Source organism: Xenopus laevis, chromosome 3S (assembly GCF_017654675.1).
Source record: "Xenopus laevis strain J_2021 chromosome 3S, Xenopus_laevis_v10.1, whole genome shotgun sequence".
NCBI classification, from domain to species: Eukaryota; Metazoa; Chordata; class Amphibia; order Anura; family Pipidae; genus Xenopus; species Xenopus laevis.
The window spans coordinates 70,418,468-70,439,227 of NC_054376.1; the positions used below are offsets into that span (position 1 = coordinate 70,418,468).

The 20,760-nt window shown below is 39.1% G+C and overlaps 1 protein-coding gene across 3 annotated transcripts in view; it reads left to right on the forward strand.

The window, feature by feature from the left end:
- The window catches only part of sema3d.S (semaphorin 3D S homeolog), an 89,391-nt gene that overhangs the window by 60,478 nt on the left and 8,153 nt on the right, over positions 1-20,760 (forward strand). For 2 of the 3 annotated variants that reach the window (XM_018254327.2, NM_001094120.1), the window contains 6 exon segments: positions 6,857-7,079; positions 8,788-8,876; positions 10,536-10,577; positions 12,028-12,185; positions 13,476-13,540; positions 18,860-18,999. In XM_018254327.2, coding sequence (XP_018109816.1) covers positions 6,857-7,079; positions 8,788-8,876; positions 10,536-10,577; positions 12,028-12,185; positions 13,476-13,540; positions 18,860-18,999 — 717 coding nt within the window. 3 annotated transcript variants of the gene reach the window in all.

A 20,760-nucleotide genomic window follows, 5' to 3' on the forward strand; every position in this document is an offset into this window, starting at 1 on the left:
GTGCTAAAAAGTACCCCTTGAGCATATTTTTTTTAAATTAAGTGAGCAGGAGCTAATAAAGATGCAGTCTGTTTTTCCTTAAATCATACTAAAGTCTTGTGAAATGCTCAAACTTATTTCAGTTTTCCACAGTTGCCTTACATGGGACATTTTCCAGGTATCAAATTTCACTTATTTAGCTGCTAAAGTTACAGTAGTTTAATAGTTTATATTATGGCTCTGGGATAGTGTGGCAAGTGAAGTGTAAACCTAACCATAAAAATATACCTCACTGACCGAAACCATGAAAGAAATATGAATTGTATAATTATTTGCAAATGCACTTAAACCTGTTTGCGGAAATTATGTAAAGCAGACCAGTTTATGAGGATTTTTTTTTACAGAATAAGCATACTGAGGAACAGAGTGAGCTGCACAGACCTATAATATACATAATGGTATTAGACCTTTTAGCTTTTTATACATCTGTGCCAAGTCTGGTTTTACATGTCTGTCTGCAAACTCACAATTGAACTGAAAAAATTCAGGAAAATTATTACTTTTCAAACTGTCATGGTTGATAGCTGTCACCTAATTGCAGTATAGAAATTAAATGTATGGTAACCTGAAAACATCAGAAAATAGTTTTTATTAAAGTAGCAATTATGAAACCATCTTAGGGATGAACTATATGGCAGATGTTGTTTTAGGGTAGCCCTCTTTTCCAAAGGAAAATACTGGTGGTGCTGCAGTTGGGCAGTATAACTGAGTAGGCCAGTGAGTAATTGAGCAGATGGGGGTGTTCAAATTTTAATGTTCCAAACTTAGTAGCTTAGGTGGTGAAATATTAGATGGCACACGCAATCTAATGTGACTTGTTATGGGTTTGGAGATCAGAAATCATAGGAAAGGATTGGTCTTAATGGATCTTTTTGTTGCATTTGTTGTTGGTATGTCCTGCAGCAGAAAGCACCAAGTGCCTCATGGTCTGCACTGCTTTATACCTGTGCAAGGAAATGACAAGCTGTAGTTTTATCCCATTCCCTTTCAGATGGACCTGATTGGGAAATAAATCAGCTGTGGTGATAATATGTTGCCTTTATCAATGTAGCCGAGGAATTACTTCAAGAAAACTCATTAAAAATGAATGTGGAAAAGGAGGAGCTGGGGTTATGGATTACTTTTTGCAAAATTTAGACATAAGGGCTAATTATTGAATTCAAGTGTAATGGTCCAGATGCAAAAAAGTACTGAAACATTGAATGTTTACACACAATGTAGTTTTACTTAGAATTTTAGCATTATTATAGATGCCTACAAAATACTTTGTGTATTAATGCATTTCAGTGTTCATGACTGTATGCTTTGCATGTGTGCTTGTGTTCATAACTGAGTAAAAAGGATTTTTTTAACTTAATGTGCACCATGTAGTTCCAGCCTTAGATACTGCATTTTTCTCGTGACCAAGATTTTTCAATACTAAATAATTATTCAATCTAAACACCATCCTTATTTAGGGACTATTCAAGCAGCAAGTTAAGGATAGTCGTACACCCAATCACCTAGTTTTTTTTTTATTACAAGATTTGCCTGTAATGTAATATAATAAGTGGCATCGGTGGCTTGAAGGACCTGCTGAATTTTTTTTTTCATTTTTTGGAAGTAAATTGGACACTGTTTTAATACATATTTTTGCCATTGTCTCAAACTTTTTTTAGTGTGCAAATCTTTATGGGGTTAAAGTGCACCAGGGGTAGGTTAAGAGTCTTTGGTTTTCTTGCTTTTTTTTCTGCATTCGCTTAAAAATAAAGCACATTTTCCACTAAAGATCATGCATTTACATTTGTGCAAAAGATTTTATCATTAAATATAAATATATAAATGTGATTACATAATATATTTTCCAAACAGTCCTTGTATGAACACAGCTGTTCCTAAGAGATATTTTTAGAGATATGACAGCTTCACTCACGATAGGATGTGCTGGTTCATGATGAAGATAAAAGGAGCAATATGTCATCATGAAACAGAGCAACTTAAAAGGATTTTTTTTTGATGCACGCCGCCATACAAGTCTATGGGCGTCATTTTTTGCAGCGGAACAAGGCGAAAAAATTCACCCATCCCTAAATAGGAGTGAGTCTGAAGAGAAATAAAAGCAATAAAACATAAGAATAATTATATTGATGCCTTATGTAATGAGTTTTGATTGCTTAATCTAGTGACTCAACAACAAGCAATTGCAGGCTGGAAGAAACAAAATAGAAACAATACCAATTCATAAAACCATATGCCAAAAGCAGTGCGCTTCCCACACAAACAATAACCAATACGCTACGATTTTGAAAGTTGTATTTGTGCAATTTTCTCTGATAAGATCACTGTAAAATAATCTTAAAGTTTGTATGATAATTATGTTCTTTAAAATTCCATCAGTGTATTCATTTTGTGCAAGTATGGATATTAAAATTCATCAAGGAAGGAGTGGTTGCCTGCTAATTCTGAAAAAAATTATAGCTACAATATCCCTAAATATACTAAAAGTCTTAAATAAAGAGTTACTCTACCAATCTTATAATGATTGTGTTTTTGGAAAGGAGTAAAACTGTAAGAGGAATATACAAATCAGTATTAGATATACAAATCAATATTAGACATAAACAAATAGTAGGAAAGTACGGTTTTGACCAATGTATTTACCTATACAATAATATAGCACAAACATAGCTGGAATTAAAGGGATACTGGCATGGGGGGAAAAAAAATCAAAATGAATCAGTTAATAGTGCTGCTCCAGCAGAATTCTGCACTGAAATCCATTTCTCAAAAGAGCAAACAGATTTTTTTATATTCAATTTTGAAATCTGACATGGGGCTAGACATATTGTCAATTTCCCAGTTGCCCCAAGTCATGTGACTTGTGCTCTGATAAACTTCAATCACTCTTTACTGCTGTACTGCAAGTTGGAGTGATATCACCCCCCTCCCTTCCCCCCCAGCAACCTAACAACAGAACAATGGGAAGGTAACCAGATAGCAGCTCCCTAACACAAGATAACAGCTGCCTGGTAGATCTAAGAACAACACTCAATAGTAAAAACCCATGTCCCACTGAGACACATTCAGTTACATTGAGAAGGAAAAACAGCAGCCTGCCAGAAAGCATTTCTCTCCTAAAGTGCAGGCACAAGTCACATGACCAGGGGCAGCTGGGAAATTGACAAAATGTCTAGCCCAATGTCAGATTTCAAAATTGAATATAAAAAAATCTGTTTGCTCTTTTGAGAAATGGATTTCAGTGCATAATTCTGCTGGAGTAGCTCTATTAACTGATTCATTTTGATTTTTTTTCCCCCCATGCCAGTATCCCTTTAATTCCAGCTATGTTTGTGCTATATTATTGTATAGGTAAATACATTTAAATACAGGTAAATACGTTTTGAAAAAACATGTTTTCTGATGACAGGATCCCTTTAAGGAAACATGTCTGGAAAGCAGATAACTGTCTTTCAAATAAGAATGCATATATTCCAAATTAATTTTTTCTTGTCTTGTGTCTTACTGTGGACCCCTTCACCATCTTACACTGGGAAACATTTATCATAGCTTTAGTGAAAGAAATGCTTGCCATGAGATGAAATTCTTCTGGTCATATTTATGAATTTTAAGGGACATGTTTATGAGAAAGGGAAATTGAAAATCCACCTTCTGATAAATATGCATGTGAATAGAGAGCTGCATAATTTCACCCTGATGGACTGTGGTAAGCTCTCTTTGACCTTCACTTAAATATGTCCCATTGGCTGAGATTTGGTCTTTGTAATCATGCATTATGTGTAACCTGCATTCACAGTCACAACCATTGCCTTCCTGGCTAACCGTATACAGTATTAGCCATTCAGCTGCTTAAAGAAACCATACGTTGCATGTACAAATCATTTAAATACACACAGATGTTCCATAAAACAACAAATAAAAAGCTAATTCAATGTCCAAGAGACAAACTTCTTTGAAATCAATGTTATTTTGGTCTTCCTTTAGCTGTTACAGAGACGACTATTACTTTAGTCCTTGTGAAAAGCATATGCATTAGTAAAACGTAACAACAGTTATTTAGGAACAAATGATTTAGAAGGAGTAAACTAAGGTCAGTGATGTGTTTGTGGCAGAGAAGACATCCTATAAAGTTCATCCATGATAAACACTTTGGAATGCTGAATACATTTGTGGATTTTATATTTACTGTGGATGAAAATGCTTGGCAGAAGTTAAGATGCGCTTTCTCTTGTTTCATGAGTGTTTGCGATGTTGTAATTAATCAAATGTATTCACTGCAGACTGTCTTATCAGATTCAGTTTTTCATTTTGAAGCACAGATTTGTTTCATATAAACGTGTTTAAATGTGTTATCATTAAAGTAATATCCCAGCAGCCACTTAGTCTATACCCCCTAAAACTAAGAATGTTGGTTGTGATTCTAATCCTGTGTTGTGCTGTGATGTGTTTGGATCAGGATTTGCCCTGGTTGGCTTAAAGGGCTCTTGTACTTGTTAGTTAGATGCTGCAAAGTTCACCTTGATTTAGTAAATCAAATCAAGGGAAAGGTCTTAAAAAGAATATCATATTCACAAAAGCCTTACTCTCTTTCCATGGGTAAGGCATTTATGTACACTTTGGAGTTAAAATGTTGTTACAGGATCCCACTTTTAAACATTTGGAATGACATTGAAGAATGTAATTTTTTTTGGAGTTATTAATGTTTTATTTTTGCACATAAGCTGGAGTCAAATTAAAAATTGACTCCACCTTATGCTTAAACAGGCCATCTAACACATCAGGACAACAACTGCACATGAGACACTTGAGGCCTAGCTGGTTGACTAAAAGAGCAGTCACATTTAACAGTACAGTTCCCCATGTCAACTTCTCACTGTGTTCTCCACAGCTGACTTACTGAAGATCAATCAGCTCCGCAGTTTTGGCATTGTCACTAGTGATGTTGGTCACTTCCTCAAAATCTTACATCTTGGCAGGCAGTGGAATTATTGGCTTTGCATAGGAACTCCAGGCATCTTTTTCTAGCCAAGTTTAGCAGGGGCTGTTGCTTCCTGGGGACCTTTAAAGCCTCTGGTGGCAAACTCCAGAAGCTTAATTGCTCCTCCTTCCTTCTAATGTACATTGATACACCAGAGGGGATCTTCCTCATTAATGTCCTCAATAATGTTACTGGTTGAAGGGTCACTTCATAAGGGGTAATTAGCATTTACCACCCCACCAATACTTGACTCATGCTACTACATTTTTCACAATTGAATCGTTTGTGTGCTGTCAGCCAAATGAGAAATCAAATTGTTCTTACTATGTCGGTGTAATAACAGTGGTGGAGTGATGTTTAGGACTCATTGGGGGTCATTTATCAACAATGGGCAAATTTGCCCATGGGCAGTAACCCGTGGAAACCAAATTGCTGCATTAATTGTTCTACTTGCATCTGGCTTAAAAAAAGCTAATCACTGATTGGTTGCTATAGGTAACTGCCCATGGGCAAATGTGCCCAGTGTTGATAAATTAGCCCCATTGTCTGCCTTCAGAATGTCAAACTCATATTGTTCATCAGAAAAAGCGAATGTTATAATACATTTCATGACTTATAAAGGACAGAGAGCCTTGTTTTTGTATAAAAGTGGTATATTTATATAAGCCATTTCAGGGTCTTTCCTTAATTTGAAATATCCTGTAGAGTGCTATATGAATTTAGAATTGTGTGTAAATCCTGTTAGCTAAAAAACTGTGTTAAAGCATGCCCCCCAGTCTGACCCTGTTTATACCAGACAGACACCTAAAATGACATGGTATCTTACACCACACTACACCTGCCATAAATTCATGGGGCAAAGATACTTCGGCTGGTAAAGTAGTGCAAATATGCCTCTATGTATATCATATTACATTATCTAGGCATCAATCTTTACCTTAATTAGTAGTTGAAAGGTTTTTCAAACAAACTTGTGTATTGTAAGGGTAATTTATGAACAATTGGGTGGGTACGAGTAGGAAATTGTGGGACACAATTTTGAGCACTTATGCCCCATATGCAATAAAAGGCTACTGCCTCCTTCGAGCAGCAGTGGTAGCTGCACTCTAACATCTCTCTACTTCAATCGGTGTGCTTCCAGTATGCATCAGGCCATTTGCAACAGGAGGCCAGATTATTCTTAAATATTTGTATATTTTTTTTATTTTTATCAATGATGCAAATGAATGCAATGCATTTTTCACAAACCAAAGCCTTTTCAAAAAAATAAAATACAATATTGGATTGTAACTTGGTCTTTTACCACTAGATGGCAACATAGCCACATTAATTGAAAGCATGCCCTATTATTGTGCTCTGTTTAAGTTCAGTCTGTATTGATATTGTTATTTTAATGCTGCAATATTCGAATATAAACTACATATGTGAAATAATAACATTATATTTATATCCGTAAACCAAATTTGCAAGGAAAGGGATAGCACAAATATTTATTTTTACATTATTCTATTCTTTGGTGTATCTACAGCTAAGATACAATATAATTCTGCCCCCCCCAAAAAACATTCAAGAAACTCTGTGTTTCAGCACATTCTTTATATTAATACTGTGCCCCACTCCAGACATCTCTTGTGTCTTGGCCCACATCAACATTTTCTTAAATTGTTTCTATTGATAACCCCCTGAATTTATTCTATCTCTGTATGTTCCCAGACTAGAAAAAGACTAAAAAGTGAAATAGAAGCTCTAAGCGATAAATGACTTGGGCCGCTATTTTTCATTTTCTGCAAATAATTGGGGATACAAATTGGAAAGTAATTATTTTTTTCTTTAACTTTTCAGTGTCCAAGCAAAACGTATGACCCCACCATCAAATCAACAAAAGATTTCCCAGATGATGTTATAAGTTTTTCAAAAAATCACCCACTCATGTACAAGGCTATATATCCTCTCCATGGCAAGCCTGTGTTCACCAGACTTAATGTGGACTATAAACTGACCCAAATTGCTGTGGATCACGTTGTAGCAGAGGATGGGCAATATGATGTCATGTTTCTTGGCACAGGTATGGCTCAGCAAAACAGATTTGTGGTGTATATTGCTCCAAAATAGGGAATAGTATTACTGAAAATAAAAGAACAGTCCAGAAGAGATTTCTCCCATATAGGCTATTACCCCAGAAATAGGGTATATCAAATCACATGAAAAAAGTAATGTGGGCCTCTCAAATAAGTAGATAAGCAGTAGTTAGGGAAAGTTTTATTAAAGCATAAAAAGTAGCCCAACGCATTTCATGTCTGTAGGGGCACTTACTGCTCTGTGTATGCAGTTAGCTGTGCACTCATACTTTACTTTCTTTCAGTGGAACATGACTTTAAGGATGTAGGAAAGTAACATACTTGCATGTTAAACAAGGCATGTCCAAAGTGCGGTCCGTTTTCAAATTTACACTGGCCCTCAAGCTCCATCATGAAATTAATAATAATGTGGCCCGCCAGCACAGTGCAATCAGGAATCACGTAGCCGTAATATTAAGGCACATTAGTGAAATGATCTGGCACTTGGTCTATACTGCTGCCTGTGTTCTGGAGGTGTTAGCAATAGACACGTACTGGCAGTGGCGGAACTACCGGGGGAGCAGGGGGTGCGAGCAGGCCAGGGCCCTCACCCCCTCAGGGCCCCCCGGCAGTCCATTCGCCACTGAAAATGCGGCCAAATGCGGCCGTACGGAGGGGGCGGGGCCCGGCTGCGCGTCACGCACCAGGGCCCGCCCCCTCTAGGATCGCTGCTGCGTACTGGCACGTAGTGACGCGCTGTTTTCACATACTTCTTTAGGGCTGAAGGTGTCAATAGACATACTGACTTGGCAGTACTGTAAACTAAAGAAGTATGGCTTCAGTACGTGTCTATTGCTAACACCTTCAGCACACAGGCAGCAGTATAGACCAAGTGGCAGATCATTTCACTAATGTGCCCAAATATTACTGCTACGATTACTCGATTCCTGTAATTTAATGTTAATGGTTCAAAGAATGTCCGGCTGAATGGTCGGCCCCCACACATTTTCACCTCACCAAATCTGGCCCTCGTTGCAAAAAGTTTGGGCACCCCTGTGTTAAACAGTATCCGTTATATATCATGTTTTTTACTTGAATTCAGAGTAATTATTTACAAACATAACTTAATTCTGTCCTTGATTGCAGCCATGTGATTTTGATTCGAGGAAGACTCTAGTTATATATTTGCTTAGTGTAGTCCGTATCATCAATACGTACTTAAACAGCAGGGGGAGATATATCCTTTAGTATAGGTTTCAACTATAGCAGCAAGATTTCTATATATTATATTTATGGCAAATACATTGAAATCCCTTTTAAATCAAACTGGTGCTATAAATATTTAATTTTATATTTTATATTGGTTTGTGCATCTGTTGGCTGGCATTTCACTAAAATTTGCGCTCATAGGAGGTTTTAAATAACTTTCAGTAATAAACTGTAAAAACTCTACAAGATATTAAGTTACATATTCAATTTGAATGCTTCAGATGACTTGTAATTCTTTAAGTATTGTATTATTCACACCTCATGGAAATACTGTTTATTAAAATTGCCTTTACACATATTTTTGCTCTGGTATTACCTTGTTTCCTATATACTCTATATAATAAAGTGCATAGCAAATTGTATGCGCAGAGGGGAATACAAATGCAGCAATTTGGTGTTGCAGCCAAATGTACTTTGAAATTGTTGAAAGTGCTGTTTTATTTTCAGATGTTGGTACAGTTCTCAAAGTTATTAGTGTGGCAAAGGACATATGGACCATGGAAGAAGTTCTGTTGGAGGAAATGCAGATATTCAAGGTAAAGGCAAACAAACAGGGGATTTCTATTTATACTGATTAACCACTATCCTATTTCTTAGTTCTGGTTTTGTAGCCTTCATGGGGCTAATGTCATTGAAGCTCTCCCTTACCATATCCCAGAGAAAGTAGAAGTATGGGAAAAGTTCATTTTCCAGAAAGCTCAGAAATGCATGCATGACATTTATCAGAGACTCAGTTATGTAAAAACTTAATTTTTTTTTTTTACTGATTTGAATTTTCCCTGTAATAAAAAGCTGACCTTGTACCTCATGGTAACCAAGCTAGCATTAATTTACATTGATGCAGTACAATTTGTTTTAGCCTTAATCGTGCATGGTGCACCAAAGTAAGAAATTAACCCTCCTAGCAAAAAAACTACACCCAAGTACCCCATGTCTGTAGTGATGGGCGAAACTGCGCCGGCGTCTCATTTTTGACGCCGGCGTCCGTTTTTTCAATGCCGGCGTCTGTTTTTGATGCAGACGGCAAATCGCTCAAATTCGCGCCTGCCAAATAAATTCGCCCATCACTACTTGTTTGTAAAACAATGAGGGATAAAATCTGAAATATATATAAACAGATATTCCATTCCAGACTTCTTCCCCTGACACCTCACATCACAGGTCTTCATTCTTGACTAATCCACTGTTATTTCAGAAGTTAATGGGTTTCAATTTATCTACATTTGTACATTTTATTATCATCTAGCTTGGTTGCCTAGAAGCCCCTATATATTTACTGCAACTAGATAGTAAAGTCAACTGAGTATGAATTCACAGGGATATGAAGCCATCAGTTCAACACATACATTTACTTGTAGCCATGGATCAACCAGAGTAGTTGTAAAAATAGCTCCTCTTTATTTTCATCCGTTATAAACCATTACATAATGGCAAACAGTGCAGTGCTTAAATTAAAACACGTTGCTGACGCGTTTCGTAACCTCAAAGGGTCACTTCCTCAGAGCATTGATGCTAAGGGGCCCGGATGAAAATAAAGAGGAGATATTTTTACAACTACTGCGGTTGATCCATGGCTACAAGTAAATGTTTGTGTTGAACTGCTGATGCCGAGTGGGAGTGACCAGGAACCCGCGTGTGGAACGGGATCATTGTGTTGTGCTGATACTCCTTCCTGTGCACTAGAGAGTTATATGAAGCCATCAGTACCTGACTCCTGACTCTTTCTTACCTACCAAGTTGTAATAATGATAAAGTAACCCAAGTTAGCTACCTAGGCTGATAGTTAACAACCATATATACCAGAAGAGCGTATGATACTCTTCATCTCCTCCATTTTCCCTAATCTACTCTTTCTTCCTGTGTTTTAAACCATGTGTGCATGTTTCTGAAGAAACTCAAGGTTTCATTTCATGTTCTAGTAACATAAGCAAAAAAAGTTAGCAAAAGTAAAATTGCAAATAAAACAAGATTGGACACAACTCCCTTTACAAAAAAACATCAAACTGCACCCCAGGTTATAATTTTTCCCCATAGAGGAGCCAGGCCCAAAGTGTGAGACCCTAAGCCCTAAGGGGCCCTGCTTATTCTGAGGCACAAAGCAAGTTAGCTTGCTACTCTACTTGAATCAGTTATTTAATTTAACATTTATAAAAAAAAAAGTTTGTAATGCAACAGAATGTGTCTTTTATTTTCAGCAACCTGAAGCTATCACAAACATAGAACTATCACTCAAACAGGTAAGAAGCGATGGAAAAGTAGAAAATGTGTTAATTAGAAAAGAAACTCTTTATACCCGTGAAATTATATCAAATCTTATTCGCACATCTTTCATATAAATAATCTTTTTTCCCTGAGTCATTCTCATAACATATTTATAACTTTAAGAAACTTCTTGAAAACCAAAGGGAAACTATCACGAAAATGAAAATTTAATATAAGCTTCATCAAACTGGAATAAGAAACTTGTAAATACAATAAATTAAATATTCGAACCCTGTGGTTTTGTATTTTGATATGAATATTTGTAACTACTTGTCCCCCTCTCCCTCCCTCCCTTTTTTCATTCTGTATCCCTCCCCCTTCTTGAAAATAATAAACAGAGATTTGGAAAAAAAATTTAATATTCAGCATAATTTCTGAAATAATCACTATCCCTCTCTCAGCATCTGTTTCTCTTCATTCTGTCTTCTTGCAGCAGTTGGGTGTCAGATAGTCATTGACAGTTAGATCCAATATATCTTATAGGGGGCTTCCTTTCCTAGCAGATGTATTAGAGCTCATTCATATAACTGATTCCAGTACAAACAAAATCTAACAAAATAACTGGCTTTTGCATAAATTCTGCATGTAGAGAGACATGATGTCTGGTGATTTTAATAGAGGGAGCTCTAATACATCTTCCTGGCAAAATGAGCCCCCTATAAGATATATTAGATCTAAATGTCAATGATTATCTGACACCCAACTGCTGCATGAAGAGAAAATGAAGAGAAACAGATGCTGAGAGAGGAATAGTGAAGATGAACTTGATTATTTCAGAAACAGTACAGAATATTCAACTGATTGTATTTAGAAAGTTTCTTATTTTAGTATGCTGAAGCTCATATTAAATTTACATTTTTGCGATAGTTACCCTTTGATGTTGAGACTTGCTCTTCCCTATCAGCCAACCTGCAGTTTCAAATTCAGAATGAGAGATGAATAGCAGATGGTCTGAATAGAAAATGAAACAATAGAAATAAAGATAAAAATATAAATGTTTTTTGGTTACTTAGTTACAAATACTAATAGTTTGAAAATCATAAACAGCAGTTTGAAACACAGTTAAGAAAAGCCCAATCTATAACATAATAAAATTATATCTGAAATCCAACTTCACATTCAGGGCTTGAGTAAAGATTCCTTTTCGGCTTGAACAATCTTTAAGTAAACCCAGTTGATCTTATGGAAATTACCAAGCTATTTCCAGCTGAAATCCTGCATCAGTTAGGAAACTCATTCTGGATTTCCTTAAAGATTGCTCAAGCCGAAAAGCAGGATCAATGTTAAATCAGGCCCCATAATGTTGGGTATGAAATACTCCAAGTGTATGAAAAAATAATAAAGCATTTTCAACTGTTCATCATTTATAAATATGTACTGTGTGTGCTTGCTAGCAGCCCTAATTTACAAATTTTTTTTTTTCAGCAACAATTATACATTACATCCAAAGATGGGTTAGTTCAACTGTCACTGCACAGGTGTGACACTTATGGAAAGGCTTGTACAGACTGCTGCTTAGCAAGAGACCCCTACTGTGCCTGGGATGGAAACTCTTGTTCTCGATACATGCCAACATCCAAAAGGTAACATTGCTGCTGTCATATTGCCATGTCTGCCCCTTGAAGATTTCAAATCTTTCTCCATTTTTTAGCACAGATTGTTTGGCAAGCTATGGGTTAAGACATATGGATATCACTAAAATTATGTTTTTATTTGGTGGGGCTGCCAGAACCAGTATATCCTTGTTTTTGTTAGACTTACTTTCCAAGCTGATATGAGATGTTTGAAAAATCTCAATCAGAGGTCTGGCACAGGAAATGTTCTCTCCATTTAGTCTTTCGTTTCTTTCCTCTATATCCCTGTCCACTACATTTCCTTCCTTTCTGTACCCCCCCCCTACATCATGAAACAAATCTTACTTTGCATAGTTGTCATTGGCTGGGACTAAGATACTCACAAAAAAATAATAATATATATATGTATTTATACAGTATATATATATATATATATATATATATATATATATATATATATATATATATATATATATATATTATTCACAGTCCATGAAAGCACTCACATCGAACGCCATCCAGCGTGTATCAGAACATTATTTATTGGTGCATGGTGTATCAACGCGTTTCGGCTCACCTGGAGCCGTCGTCAGGATGTATATATTGTGTTTTCTTCATTGGTATAGTAGGCTAGTGCCTGTTTGTGTTATTCTTGTTGATAGAAGGCAAATTCTCCTATTTATTCAGATATTACATTATACATCATATTTAAATTATAGAGTAGTAACTTTTAGCACTCTAGCACTATATGTAAAAAAGGGAAAAGTTTGCTCAGATGCAGTAACCAATAGCAACCAATGAGAGGCCTGCTTTTAAACAGGTACATACTACATGCTGATTGGTTGCTATAACCCCTTTGGTGTACTTGAACATAACATACAAATTTAGTAAAACTAGCCTATTTGATTTCTCTGTATTTATCAGAAACTTGAACAGTTAGATTCATGGGTGTCAAAATTATTTTGAAGGGCACCAATTTTTATGCACGCGCCAATTTTTACATGCATGACTCTTTTATCTAAATGGGATGGGTGTCAAAATTATTTTAACACGCATAAATTTTTATACACGCAACTTATTTGTCGCAGCAAATTTTTTTCTTGGACAATGCTATGGAGAGAAATATCAAAAGGTTCGTTAAATATGAAATATTTGCTTGCTGTTTTATAGTTAAAAAGGTTTTTTAACCCTTCTAAGGAAACTAGAGACTTAACTTTATATGTTAAGTATGTGTATGTACATTATGGTAATGGTATGTTATTATGCTTAATGGTACTTATTGTGTTTTGTTTTCCACAGACGTGCAAGAAGACAAGATGTGAAAAATGGAGATCCTCTAACTCAGTGCTGGGATGTTGAAGATAGTAAGTGTATGTAATCTGAAATCCTCATGTTAATAACTTCTAAAGGTCATGTGATAATACACTATAAACCATTTCATCTCATCTCAGTGGCTTTCTTCATTTGTTTAGATCTGATACAAATTAAAATAACTTTAATTCACTTATTATGATTAAAAATATACTTTTCGATGGTCCTTTATCATATTTAGGCTCCAATTTATAATATACACTGGCAGGTGAAATATTATAGTCAAGGGCAAGTCTCGATAATTGGTGGCCCTTTGGTCCTGCAGGCCTATGAGGTCCATAGACTGCGGTGTTTCAATTTGATATAATTGTAACGCTTTCTTGGCCTATCCCGCCAATTAGGGGTTAAGGGTGTCCAGCTAGTGTATGAGCATGGGTTACACTGTGAAACTACACTCAGGGCGGAGCTTTCGCTAAATGGAAGCTTCCCCTTTAAGATGGTGTAAAACTACAACCCACAGGCTAATTAGTGTAAAAGATAGAATAATGGACGCCAGGAGGTTCTTTAGATAGTGGAAACAAGTGAGATGGTTTATTTAGCACAACAATATGCAAGCAATTGACCACAGGTTTACTCACGCAGGAGTTGCAGTAGGAGTTAGCACATCACAGAGGAGAAAGGATAGCATTGATGATGATGCAGCATGTACAGATGTCACTCCTCAAGTCAAACAGTAGGAAGAATATCTCACTCCCAAAGACCAGCGACCAAAGTGAAACAGGATCGATCAAGTAGGGGTCAGGCAGTGCTCTGCTAACTGAATTCCCTATCACTGAGTTCCTTACACTAAAGGCACCTTAAAAGCCTTTGGGAGGCTACTCCCTGCTATTCTCCTTGTTGGAGCACAGAACTGCTCATGCTACCTTAATCTGGCTATCTCTCTCTCCTAGAGAGACTATTACAGATCTGCCCTAATGATAGCTAATCCTCATTCACGGGATTGCCTGGTTCCCGACTTCAGCACCAAAGGTACAGGTCCCTTTGGGGTAAATGGCTTTACTGGGGCCTTGGTGATCCCAGGCTCAATGGGAAACACCTAGCAGCACAGACACCAGGAGCCAAAGAGGAAGAGGCCACTCCCTACACAGCACTATATAGCAGTGTGGCAGGGGAGTGTCATTACACTCTTTGTCCAATAGGTGTGGTTGTTACACTTTACCAGTTAGAAAGGCTAGGCCCAATAACAAAGGAAAAGAGAACTTAAGCAAAGGTAGGGGATTAACTCTATAGGAGCCTAATAGATCCTATAGGTCCCTACATACACCCGGGGGAAAAATCCATTTCGTCCCGACAATGGTGAAATGATATAGACACAATAGTAACAAAGTGAATATATAAGTGCAAACCAACAATACCATTGAACATCACTCTTCTGGTATCCTCTCCGGAGGAATACCTGGTAACAATGGGTACTGTGGAGAAAAGAACAGTAAAGAGCAAAAGTGCAATACTGTATTGGGTAAGTTTCAGTGCAAATAACATCAGTTACATAACTTTATTACAATTTCATGAGAACCCCTAAGGACACTCAGGCACTTAACTTACGATACGTGAACCATCCATAGTGTATCAGGAGGTCCAGGCACAGGCTTGGCTGAAAAGAAAAATTAAGGAAGGCTTGTCGATCCCTCTCCCAAGGCATGATCTGGCCCGTGTGTCCTCATAGGAAAGGTAGTAGTTGGGGTGCGGCTTGTCAACGCGGCCCCCATTGGATATAAGCTCACTAAGCCCAAAATGCTTCTCTTCCTGGAACTTTCCGCAGCTTTTTACATAGTGCTTCAGGATGGTACGCCCGTACCACCACTCGTGAACCACGTTGCTGAGGAAGTTCAGGTCACGCTCCCTCTTGGTAGCGTCACTGTGGAAGAGGCCTCCAGAACCAATTCCCTCCTTCCTGAGGAGCTCCCCGTAGATCCATTCATCAAGGTGCTTTTCCATCTCATCATACACCCATTCGGGGGCATACGGCATGTAATAGCCCCACTGGTCATACACCTTGATATTGATGATCCTCTGGATCCTTGAGACGGTGCGCTGCTTCTTAGGGTCAGCACGCCCAGGGGAGACCCAAAAGGAATTGTCGACTTCAGGGCTCTTAGGAGGCAGTGGCTCATAACAGAAGAACTTAGTATCAGAAGACGAAGATGGAGTTGGCAGAGGTCCAAAATCCATTTCGGCCCAGTCTGGCTCTGGAGATGCTATAGAGAGAAAGCTGCTCTCCGCAGAGGAACTGGGTTGGGAAACATTAGCATTCCCCTTAGTGGAAGCTGTGCTCCTTGGAAGCGTGGAGGAAGTGCGGCCGCGGCCCCTACCCCTACCAGAGAGAAAGCTTTTCCTCATAGGAAAGGTAGTAGTTGGGGTGCGGCTTGTCAACGCAGCCCCCATTGGATATAAGCTCACTAAGCCCAAAATGCTTCTCTTCCTGGAACTTTCCGCAGCTTTTTACATAGTGCTTCAGGATGGTACGCCCGTACCACCACTCGTGAACCACGTTGCTGAGGAAGTTCAGGTCACGCTCCCTCTTGGTAGCGTCACTGTGGAAGAGGCCTCCAGAACCAATTCCCTCCTTCCTGAGGAGCTCCCCGTAGATCCATTCATCAAGGTGCTTTTCCATCTCATCATACACCCATTCGGGGGCATACGGCATGTAATAGCCCCACTGGTCATACACCTTGATATTGATGATCCTCTGGATCCTTGAGACGGTGCGCTGCTTCTTAGGGTCAGCACACCCAGGGGAGACCCAAAAGGAATTGTCGACTTCAGGGCTCTTAGGAGGCAGTGGCTCATAACAGAAGAACTTAGTATCAGAAGACGAAGATGGAGTTGGCAGAGGTCCAAAATCCATTTCGGCCCAGTCTGGCTCTGGAGATGCTATAGAGAGAAAGCTGCTCTCCGCAGAGGAACTGGGTTGGGAAACATTAGCATTCCCCTTAGTGGAAGCTGTGCTCCTTGGAAGCGTGGAGGAAGTGCGGCCGCGGCCCCTACCACGTGTGGCTGGTGTTGCATCTTTAACGGGGGGATCTAGGGAAATGCCCCCCATAGCAACAGAGGCTTGTTCTTCACCCACAGCCGTGGGACTAGAACAGCGTAGCATTGGTGATGGACAGGCAGGGGGTGCAGGCTCATTGCCAGTCACAGCTGCGACATCAGGCACCCTGGGGACAATCTCTTCTGGTGCGGGAGGTGCTGGGGACATGATCATTGGCCCTGGGGACTCCTCTACAACAGCTAGGGGCCCCATCCAGCAACCAAACCCACACACATGGCACGAAGAGCTAATTCTTCGGAAAGCTCTATCCCCTTCAGCGCCGCAGCGCCCACAATACGCCACAATCACCTTACATTCGGCAGTTACGTATTTTTCCCCAAAAGTGCCGTTCCACACATACCTCTTATTGCTTGTTTCAGGTAGTGGGTCTTTCAGGGTGAAGTTATTGGAAGCAGAACCGGCTTCCGGATCAGGCCAGCCGTCCCATCCATGATCCGCCATCTTTAAATCAGCCGCTCGCCACGTGGCTAAAGATGGTTGGCAAATGGTGTACCCGCAGCCGCAGGGTAATGGACAAAGCCGGTGTGAACTCCCACAGGATCCGGCCACAGCCGTGGACCGGTAAAGGTGCGGCACTGAAGACCTTGACAAGTTGGTATAACCGTCTGGGTATCCGCAGTGAGGAGCGGAAATAGCTAAGTAACTATCCGCTGGTAGAGTGGAGTATAAGTACCTTACAATACTCTCCGTAGCAGTCGCTAGGTTTGTAGGGCAGGCCAAGGCGGGAGCTGTGCTAGTACACGTCCTTCCTCGTGAAAACACTCTACAAAATGGCGGCGGTGACGTATTGTCATAGACCGCCTCCTTGCCCAAGCGCGCCAAACAGTATCTGCGCGGGACAAGATGGCGCCTGAAAATCTCGCGAGGGCTAAAATGGCGCCAGTGAAGACTCACAGTGCAAAACAAAAATGCCAGCGAATATGCGCCTGGCGGGACTTTAGTGGCGCAGGCGAATAAGGGGAACGGGAAGAACCACCAAGCCCGAACCCACGGCCTTACTATGCGCACACCAAAAATAGCAAGTGCGTGCAGGACTGCCTTTTGCCTAACGGGTCCGGCAGCCTGTCAGCAAAATTTAAAGATACAGTGCACAATTTCACAAAAATTGTAAAAACACAAATTTAGCCTGGATTGGGGGCGGGGCCCCACGTTGGGCGCCAAAATGTAACGCTTTCTTGGCCTATCCCGCCAATTAGGGGTTAAGGGTGTCCAGCTAGTGTATGAGCATGGGTTACACTGTGAAACTACACTCAGGGCGGAGCTTTCGCTAAATGGAAGCTTCCCCTTTAAGATGGTGTAAAACTACAACCCACAGGCTAATTAGTGTAAAAGATAGAATAATGGACGCCAGGAGGTTCTTTAGATAGTGGAAACAAGTGAGATGGTTTATTTAGCACAACAATATGCAAGCAATTGACCACAGGTTTACTCACGCAGGAGTTGCAGTAGGAGTTAGCACATCACAGAGGAGAAAGGATAGCATTGATGATGATGCAGCATGTACAGATGTCACTCCTCAAGTCAAACAGTAGGAAGAATATCTCACTCCCAAAGACCAGCGACCAAAGTGAAACAGGATCGATCAAGTAGGGGTCAGGCAGTGCTCTGCTAACTGAATTCCCTATCACTGAGTTCCTTACACTAAAGGCACCTTAAAAGCCTTTGGGAGGCTACTCCCTGCTATTCTCCTTGTTGGAGCACAGAACTGCTCATGCTACCTTAATCTGGCTATCTCTCTCTCCTAGAGAGACTATTACAGATCTGCCCTAATGATAGCTAATCCTCATTCACGGGATTGCCTGGTTCCCGACTTCAGCACCAAAGGTACAGGTCCCTTTGGGGTAAATGGCTTTACTGGGGCCTTGGTGATCCCAGGCTCAATGGGAAACACCTAGCAGCACAGACACCAGGAGCCAAAGAGGAAGAGGCCACTCCCAACACAGCACTATATAGCAGTGTGGCAGGGGAGTGTCATTACACTCTTTGTCCAATAGGTGTGGTTGTTACATTTTACCAGTTAGAAAGGCTAGGCCCAATAACAAAGGAAAAGAGAACTTAAGCAAAGGTAGGGGATTAACTCTATAGGAGCCTAATAGATCCTATAGGTCCCTACATAATCTTGTCATATTCATCTAATATTCTACATGAAAGTGCTAGACATTGCTGTTATAGGCATTAATGATTACTTTGATTCCAGTATTTTTAAGCTCTAGCAAGCAATGATACAATCACTTGTTTTATTGTGTCTTGTGTTTTGTAGATACAAATCAAGAACCTGCAGAGGAAAAAGTAATATTTGGCATTGAAAACAACTCTACTTTTCTAGAATGTATGCCTAAATCCCAACAAGCATCAATCAGGTGGTTTATTCAGCACACAGGGGAAGAGCGACAGGAAGAGGTAAGCATGTGAATTTCTTAATCAATTCAGCTGGAAAGAACACTCGGCTTCTGTTGTATTTTTTCTTTAGAAAGGACAAGGGTATAAAACCTATAGCAATACCTAGGTGCGTAATTTACATTTACCTACATTGAACTTCAACTGCCATGTCTTTGCTGTACCAGAACAAATTATTATGTACAATAAATGTTAAAAAAATATTGTATATTTATATAAATATCAGGGTTGCGATCTTCACTACTTCACATAGGTTTCATATACAAATATAGTCACCTCACTAAATCAAATATCAAAAGATTGAAAAAAATGTCTTAAACACTAAACTCTGTAGTACTCACGCTATAACTTTGTAGTACAGGTATGGGACCGGTTATCCAGAATGCTCGGGACCTGGGGTTTTCCGGATAACAGATATTTCCGTAATATGGGTCTTCATGCCTTAACTCTGCTTGAAATTAATTTAAACATTAAATAAACCCAATAGGCTGGTTTTGCTTCCAATCAGGATTAATTATATCTTAGTTGGGATCAAGTACAAGCTACTGTTTTATTATTACAGAGAAAAAGGAAATCATTTTTAAAAATTTGGATTATTTGTATAAAATGGAGTCTATGGGAGACAGCCATTCCGTAAGCTTTCTGGATATTGGGTTTCCAGATAAGGGATCCTATACCTGTACAACAAAAGTGGTGCAGACCATAGGGTTGCAGGCTGCAGGGAGGCCCTGTTGAGAACCCAGAAAGATCAGTTTTAAAATATGAGCACAATATTTATTTAGTCTATACATTTTTTTTAGGCCTAGACACAAATTTTTCCCAGGTGCACTCAGCAGGCAGCTTTTACTAATTTACTGGTCACATGTTTAAAAGCAAATCTTTATGGTTACCAAGGGTTATTGCACATGGGAAAACTAAGTACCCTTTTTTACATATGGGGGTGGATGTATTGGATCCACCATGGACTTTCCAACAGTTAATGTTTTCAGAATTCAATTTTAAATATGCAATGTAAATTAAGAAGAAACTGTTTTATTGTCTATTGAAATCTGAGAATATATAAACTCAGTGCCCAATTATGTGGTATTTTTTTCTAAAAGATTTTCAAAGAACTATTTTACCTATAATAAAAAAGGATAAAATGCAAAAGGACTTCCTGCAGGGACGATAAGCCGCAGTAATAGGAAAGATTGATCATTTTTCCATTTGCAGGATGTCAACTTTCTTCACTTTGATGGCAAAAGTTTTTACAGTGTTTTCCACATGACAGTCAGAAGGGCTGCCAGGATAATTTGTTGTACTGGATTTGTCACTAGGTCATTTGTCAGACTGGGTGTAAGCATTTTCCCATAGGAGTGTCCGATATCCATCTACCGTATATAAAGATTGTGTGCGTCATATCATAGGACTTTTGCCAGTTCTGTCTCTATTAAAAATGTAAACATTATTTTAGTGTTCAGCGATTGTTCAGAGGCCCCCTGGCAATATGTTAATATGGTGATTTGTCCTGCTCCCACTACCACCTAGTAGAGGACTTGTACTTTGCCTATGATAATCTTAATACAAACCACAGCATTCCTTGTCTCTGAATTGTATTAGTTGTATTCCAATTGTACTTGTCAATATTTCTATATAAAACATATTCTGCACCATGGTGCAATAAAAGAGTGTGTATATGTTGAAGCCATAGATTATATGCAAAAATGCAAGTAATAGCCTGACTGTTGGAAAAGGGTGTGGCTTTGTGTGCCAGCTGAATCAGTT